The 8,160-nt window shown below is 46.7% G+C and overlaps 1 protein-coding gene across 1 annotated transcript; it reads left to right on the top strand.

Annotated features, from left to right (window-relative positions):
- The first annotated feature begins 6,094 nt into the window (after positions 1-6,094).
- Positions 6,095-7,932, top strand: LOC125508307 (putative F-box protein At2g36090). The gene has a single exon (XM_048672967.2). The coding sequence runs from the start codon at positions 6,524-6,526 to the stop codon at positions 7,475-7,477; it is 954 nt and encodes a 317-aa protein (XP_048528924.1). The 5' UTR covers positions 6,095-6,523; the 3' UTR covers positions 7,478-7,932.
- The last annotated feature ends 228 nt before the right edge of the window (positions 7,933-8,160 follow it).

The raw sequence follows: 8,160 nt of genomic DNA, 5'->3' as shown, positions 1-8,160 counted from the left end.
CAAGATAGAGCGATACTTTCTCCTTCACAAGGCCAAAAATTATATATATAATTTCGATCACGATGAACTAGATGCATAGGATAAATTTTTTGGTGAAATTCCAGTTTCAATCGATTCCAATTCCAAGATCCAATATCATCGCATAGCCTATACCATGCCAATGCTTTTTCATTCAAAGATAAAGGGAAAACCTTCTTCTTAGCTTCATCTCCGGGTAAACCTGCAAGCTTAAATAATCCACAAATTTCATCCACATATATCAAGTGCATATCAGGATGTTCGGTTCCATCTACTGCATAAGGATTAGCTAGCAGTTGTTCTATCATACCCAAAAGAATTTAATAACCAATATTTTCAATAAGTGCAGTAGGTTGAGGGGAAACTAATTGTGGTTCCGGTCAAGGTGAAGATATCCCAAAAAAAACCTCAAAGGATTGTTTTCCATAGCGATAAGTAACAATTAATTTTAGCACGTAGTAATAATTTTTCCTTACCGATTTCCACTTACCAAGAGCGCTTCACTTCCCGGCAACGGCGCAAGAAAAGAGCCTTGATGACCCACAAGTATAGGTGATCAATCATAGTCCTTTCGATAAGTAAGAGTGTCGAACCCAACGAGGAGCAGAAGGAAATGACAAGTAGTTTTCAGCAAGGTATTCTCTGCAAGCACTGAAACTATAAGTAACGAGTAGTTTGATAGCAAGATAATTTGTAACGAGCAAGTAACGGTAACGATAAAAAAGTGCATCAAGATAGCCCAATCCTTTTGAGACAAAGGACAGGCCAAAACGGTCTCTTATAATAAGCAAAGCGTTCTTGAGGGTACACGGGAATTTCATCTAGTCACTTTCATCATGTTGGTTTGGTTTGTGTTCGCTACTTTGATAATTTGATATGTGGGTGGACCGGTGCTTAGGTGTTGTTCTTACTTGAACAAACCTCCTACTTATGCATCCACAACTACGAGAAAAGTATTAAGAATGAATTCTAACCATAGCATTAAACTTTTAGATCCAAATCAGTCCCTTATGGAATAGCGCATAAACTAGGATGTAAGCTTCTGTCACTCTCGCAACCCATCATCTAATAACTATTCCCCAATGCATTCCCTTAGGCCCAAATATGGTGAAGTGACATGTAGTCGATGTTCACATGACACTACTAAGGGAATAACAACATACATACCATCAAAATATCGAACACATATCAAGTTCACATTATTACTTGCAACAAGATTTCTCCCGTGACCTCAAGAACAAAAGTAACTACTCATAAATGATAATCATACTCAAGATCAGAGGGGTATTAAATAGCATATTGGATATGAACATATAATCTTCCACCAAATAAACCATATAGTAATAAACTACAAGATGTAATCAACACTACTAGTCACCCACAAGTACCAATCTATGGTTCCGGTACAAAGATTGGACACAAGAGATGAACTAGGGTTTGGGAGGAGATGGTGTTGATGAAGATGTTGATGGAGATTGCCCTCCCCGAGATGGGAGAGTTGTTGGTGATGATGATGTCGATGATTTCCCCCTCCGGGAGGGAAGTCCCCCCGGTGGAATCGCTTCGTCGGAGGGCAAAAGTGCTCCTGCCCAAGTTCCACCTCGAGACGGCGGCGCTTCGTCCTGAAAGTCCTCTCATTATTTTTTCTAGGTCAAAATGACGTATATACTAGAAGAGGGGCACTAGAGGTGGGCCGAGGAGGGCAGAACCCACCAGGGCGCGCCTGGGCTCCCTAGCGCGCCCAAGTGGGTTGTGCCCACCTGGTGGGCCCCCTCTACTACTTATTGGCTCAAATATTTCTTATATATTCCATAAAAAATCTCCGTGAAGTTTCAACTCATTTGGAGTTGTGCAGAATAGGTAGCCTGGCATAGCCTTTTCAGGTCCAGAACTTCATCTGCTGGTATTCTCCCTCTTTGGGTGTACCTTGCATATTATGAGAGAAAAGGCATTAGAATTACTTCAAAATGTATTATTATACATAAAAACAATATAAATAACAGTAGGAAAACATGATGCAAAATGGACGTATCAACTTGTTGCTCGAGGAACTGATGGAACGCAGAGTCAAAGGTCGTCGGAGCAGCCGATGATGAACTTGAGCATGCGGAAGAAGAGGGATCTAACATAGGAATATGATGGGTTGATGTGGAGCCATCCTGGCCCATTCGTGATGAACATGAGAGAGTTGAAGATACAGGTGGTCGTAGATCCTATCTGGAGTCGGTCTTGGACCAGCACAACCCTTTACTGGTGCACCAAAATGGTATTAAAAACTATTATTGCCCTCAGTATGATGTATAGCATGACTGGAATTACCTAAAGGGACCACACACGGGGTTTTAACCAGGTTTGGGCCTTGTGGTTGAGATAATACCCTACTCTTGCTTTGCTTTTGACTAATGGTGGAAATGCCTCATTCGACGGGGGTAGATATTGGAGGTGGTAATTGCTACCGAGGTATGAGCCATCCAAAAGATGCCCTCGACCTACCCCAAGCCTCGCCTTATAAATGGGACGAGAGCTAGGGTTTACAGGTTGTCGAACTAACCAAGCCTTGAGAGGGTCTGGGCTTGCACTCCAAGATGATGCCTTATCTAGAAGTCAAACCTTATGGCGACAGAAGGGCCTAGTCTGTAGCTAGGACTTGTGGGCCCTGAGGCCCGCCTAGTGGCGGGCTTCCCGGCTGATGAGCCACCCCAATATAGTGTACCGTCAACCGTCATATGACATAATGAAAGAAGGAAGGACTCTACAAATAAGGAAGAAGGATCCCTATACCCTTGGTGAACTAGTGTAAGGGCTAGACTCCAGTGCCTGCATGCCCAGGCATCGTCATTGGAGCCTTCAATATGTTGTACTACATAAGGGGCACTGGCGGCATTATAGAGGGGTGGGGGCCCTCTCCCGCTCCATTGTAGTCTAGACCACCTAGAAAGGAATCAACGGTTATCACCCAAATATCCGCCATATCATCTCGCCAAGATACTCTATCTCATCAAGATCCTCCCCTCGACATAGTAATCCCTGCACTCTCTAGTTACATACAGGAAAAGCGTAAGGCAGTAAGTAGGGCTTTTATGGTTTTACCCATGTCGGGGCTTGAACCTGGGTACATCGTGTGTTTGTGTGATCTATGTCCAAGACCCCCTTGTCTCCTGACGTGATGTCCCCTTGACTACAAATTCAACATACTCCTGATTGTACCGTTGTTAGGATCGAATAAATGTCCCTCGACAGTTTCCATCCTCGAGCAAATTGTTTTGGAGAACCATTTCTAGTAGTTCAAGTGTTGTCAAGGACGGTGGATGGTATTGTTGCTTATGTGTTGCTAGTTGTCGGCCCCGTTGGCTCTCTTATTTTATTTTATTTTATTTTTTAGTCTTTTGGCTATATGCATTGTTGATATTTTGACTTGGTCTTTATATTGTGTCGTTGCGGATGCCAAATATAGTTAGTATCCTCTTAATATTAATGAATTACCCTTTGTTGGGAAAAGGGGGAAATTTTCGGCGTGCGGGAGCATAAGAGTGGGGAAGAACAATGGTGCACTCGATCAAACTGTTTGCAATTACTGCACCAGTACTTATAGCAACTCCAATAGCTCCACTAAAAAACTTCCCGTAAAAGTAGTTTTAGGGGATGACCGTAAAATGTCAGGGAAGTTGTATGAGACCTACTTTTCTCAGTTCTCGTAAACTTCTTCCCCGTAAAATCTCTTTTTTCTTCTACTTTTCCCTTAAAGAACCATACAAATCACACGTACAAACATGTAACATCATCATCAAAATTCAAACCATGTTATATCAAACATTCATGCTTGATAAATTCAAATCCACAATATATGAAAATTGGTTCAAATTCAAATTCAAACATAATGGATGGTCCAAATCATTGCAAATAGAACATAATATACATTTTATTGACGTTGAAGAACCCACAAATGCTCAACTAGATCATCATGGAGTTGTTCATGACCAGCGTGGTTTTCGATCAGTTGATGTATCTCAAGAAATTCATGCAGTCACCATTCATCCCTTTGTGGCCGAACTGGTGGTATGTAAACTTTATTCCCCTCATCTCATAGCGATAGTCAGGAGGTTGGTCCCTCTCGTCCTCTATGATCATGTTATGCAATATGACGCGCACAGTCAAGCCACAAGTCCTTTTGATCCCAGAAGTGTGCATGACCATGAACAATGGCGAAACGAGCTCGGAGAACCCCAATTGCCCATTCGACATCCTTTCTACATGCTTCTTGTCCTAGCAAAGTGAATATGCTTGTTACTTTGAGGGTTTGATATTGTCTTCACAAAAGTTAACCATGCATGATATACGCCATCAGCAAGATAGTAGCCCATGTCATTGACGCCCATTGATTTCTAAATTCACTGGAGGTGCCTCCCCAACAGAAATCCTTGCAAAAAATGCTATCTTTGCAAAACATTCAGATTGTTGTTAGAACTTGTCAAACCAAAATATGAATGCCAAATCGAGAGGTCATGTGTTTGCCACAACTTCAAGAATTATAGTTGCATCTTTACCTTTTTCCTTTGAATTGTACATGCAATGTTGTAGGACAAGGGTTCCACTTCCAGTGCATGGATTCAATGCTTCCAAGCATGAATGGAAAGCCTTTTGATGCACCCATCTAAGAAAGTCTTTCAATGTCCTCATCATTTGGAGCTCAGAGATATTCTTCTCTGAATATCTCAACGATGGACCTCACAATGTTTTTCAACAGATCATTAAAGTACTATTTGCCATTCCAATCTAGTCAATAGAATCGGCTGGACAACCATATGCAAGAACTCAAAACACAACATAAATCTTTTTCAAACTACCGTGACCTTGTTGACCAGCTGCATTTTTTTGTGTGAAAAGAACAAGCAATGATCTTCCATGGCATGAGCAATGCGCAAGAACAAACCAATTGACATTCAGAATCTTCTCGTAATTTTTTTAAACCATATACCAAATTCTCACCAAAGTAGTCATCCAACGGCTTTTGGTTACTAGCTTGCCTGTTCTGACGGAGCACAAGATGTCCAGACACTGAACATCCCCATTTCCGCTTCTCTTTTGTCATCGTGTCTGCATACAAAGCCGCTACCAATTAGATTTCTTCGTCCTTGTCCGAGGATGAGTCCTCGGAAAAAATTGAGCAAGAGCGTTCATTGTAATGAAAACGATGTCAAAAAATATGAGCACAAATATTGTGAAAAAAATTCTATTCAAACATGAAAAATATTGGGTCATTAAAATCATCAAATACCTTCGTTGCACGGAGGGGCCGGAGCTGCGCGTGGCAAGGCGGGAGAGAAGGTGGAACATGGAAAGCGGAGCCGTGTGTGGAGGAGTGTCCTCAGCGGCCAGAGCGGGGCGCGCGGCGGGGGAGGAGGCGGGGCTGCATGGTGGCAACACGCTGGCCAGCCGCCGTGCAGTGGTGCGTGTATGGGCTGAGCGCGGTGCTCCTATCATGAGACTTAAGCCCGCCAATTTTTACAGGAATCTATCTTCCCTTAAACATGAGGGAGAATGAAGGTGATTATACGGGATCCCATAAAAATACTTCTGGTTTACAGAAGTTGTTGGAGGTCCTTTTTCCCCTGCTTTTTATAAACAGTATTTTGTTTTTCGGGTTAGGGTAACTATTGGAGGTGCTCTGTCTTTGTCATCGGGTGGAGCATTAGCTGCAGGTACAAAGACACCGGCGGTTAGCTCCCACAAAATTTGAAATAACACACGTGTAAAATAAAAAACCACACATGTCAAACATTCTCAAAAGTATGGCCTCACATGTCAAATACTAGCGACAAACCGTGTGTTGAGCACAGGGACCATGTGTTGTTGGCCATCACCATAAACGTAGTTTAACGTACCACTCCTGCAAATGCAATCGTCGTCTCTCTGAACACGAGAACGTGAAATAATACGTACGAATTTGTGAGCACGAGAACAAATCAGTACCAAGTACGTAGAAGAAAGCTATCCTCCAACCTAATACCGCCCTGGTCAAAGCATCCGTGCGTGCGTCCTGCACGGCCTGGCCCCGCAGTCAGTGAAATGTAGGTGCACACACCAACACGAACGCATTGAAGCGGGAGGCGAAATCGTCGCCACATGAAGCTTCCAGTCAGCTTTGCGTTTGGGAGACGCCCCGGAGCGTCACCGTGGCGTCTCCGTTCTCCAGAAACGAACGAGCCGACCCGGCGGTCGCCTCGCTTTCAGACCGTGATCACTCACCCTCCAGACAAATATATATAACCAAGTTATTATTAGCTTCAAACCCAATCAAACCCCCAAAAGCATCGTACACGGGATCTTATCTCAAGATAAGAAGCGTCAGGAGCTTGCAGGAGCCAGACATCACAACCTACACAAGATTTTGAGAAACGTCACGCTTTCGCCGGTCGATCGCAGCGCGACCATCAAAAGTTGCACCGCGGTTCGGCCTGCGTGCGGTGCTGCGTGCCAACCTCTGCGATCGATCAACCCTGCGATCATGGCGGGAACTCGCGTTGATGAGACCACGGGGGGTTGTTCGCCGGCGTGCGACCACGACGGCGGCATTGAGACCGTCATCGACGACCTCCCCGCGGACGTCCTGGGCATCGTGCTCCGCTGTCTCGACGGCGCGTCCCTGGCAGCAGCTGGGTGCGCGAGCGCGGGATTCCGGGAGCTCGCCAACGACCCCGACGCGTGGCGCGCGCTCTGCCTCCAGATGTGGCCGTCGCTACGCCAAGTCGTCAGCTGCGGCGGCGACGGCGGCTACCGGGCGCTCTACGCTGACGCGTTCCCGTTCCCGGCCGCGTCACCCGCGGTGTCGAGCTCCCTCCCGGCGCGGCTCGTCTCGGCCGTTGACCTGCACCACAACGGCGTTTGCATCATGTCGCGCGTCGTCGAGACGGACGCCTCGTCGGCGTGGTTCCTGGGGTCACCGTTCCGCGTCGACGCGCTCGTCCAGGAGGGCTTCACGTCGCCGTCGCCGGTCACGCCAGGCGATCTGAGGCTGAGCTGGATACTGATCGACCCGGCAACCGGCGCCGCCGTGAACGTCTCCAGCCGGCGTCCCGTGTCCATCGGACGGAGGTGGGTGACCGGGGACTCCGTGGCGCGGTTCACTGTGATGCTCGGCGGCGGCATCGCGTTGGAAGCGGCGGTTATGTGCGACGACCGGCACGGGCATATCAGGGAAATAAGCCTGTGCGCGGCGGACGCCGAGGGTGGCGGTGTGAGCGGGCAGGACGGGCTGGCCGCGGTGGCCGCGGCCATGGCGAGCGCGAGGCAGCGCCGTGGAGCGGAGGAAGCATCGAGGCAGCTCTACGAGGAGTTCGCCAAGGGGAAGCGGGAAAGGAAGGAACGCAAGGAGAGGCGGGAGGGCATCGTTGACCTCTGCTGCTCAGGCGTCGGCGCTGCAGCTTTCCTGGCTTTCTTGGTGATGCTCACGTTCCAGTGACAGTGCGACGGCCGGCTGTAAATTAGAGTTTTCATTAGTTTCTTCTTTTTATTTCGGTAATATTATCTCGCTGACGTTCGCTGGGAAGAGGTGGCAAACGAGCAGCCCGAAATTGAGGGACTTGCTCAAACGCACAGCATCTACAAATGGGAATTGACGAATCTGAACCTGTAAGTCTGCGTCCGCGAGCGTAAGCCGACAACTGTGAAGATAACACCCTACTTCCTGCGTGCTACTTTCTCTCTTGTGTATATAGAGTGATTATAAATGGGGTGAATCCTTGACGTTGTGCCCCTCCTAGGCTTATATAGTGTGCCATGAAGAGGAGCAGCAATGATAAGTAGAATAGGTGTGGTTAGCAACATGTAGATGACCGAATGTTACTACATATGGTTATTACAGAAGGTAAAGTCTGTAGTTAATGCGGGAGATGCCTCTCGTGACATCCCGGTTGATCTGCTATTGGCTGGCTGATGCCTTGATACTCGTTGAGGAGTTTTGTCCGACTGTGGATCCTCTTTGGTTAAATAATTATGTCTGACTGCTAGCACCACCTAGACTTGTTACGACCCTTCTTTATCACTACTAACAAGACTGTAGCGTCTATGGGCCCAGACCTTTAGCTGGGCCCTATGTCATCATGGGGCTATTCCGTAGGTCTTTCCTCATCATTAGCCCCCCAA

Source organism: Triticum urartu, chromosome 5A (genome assembly GCF_056163025.1).
Source record: "Triticum urartu cultivar PI428250 chromosome 5A, HENAU_Tu73, whole genome shotgun sequence".
In the NCBI taxonomy this organism is placed as follows: domain Eukaryota; kingdom Viridiplantae; phylum Streptophyta; class Magnoliopsida; order Poales; family Poaceae; genus Triticum; species Triticum urartu.
Note: the sequence above shows the minus strand (reverse complement) of the source record. Positions and strands in the feature narration are given on the sequence as shown.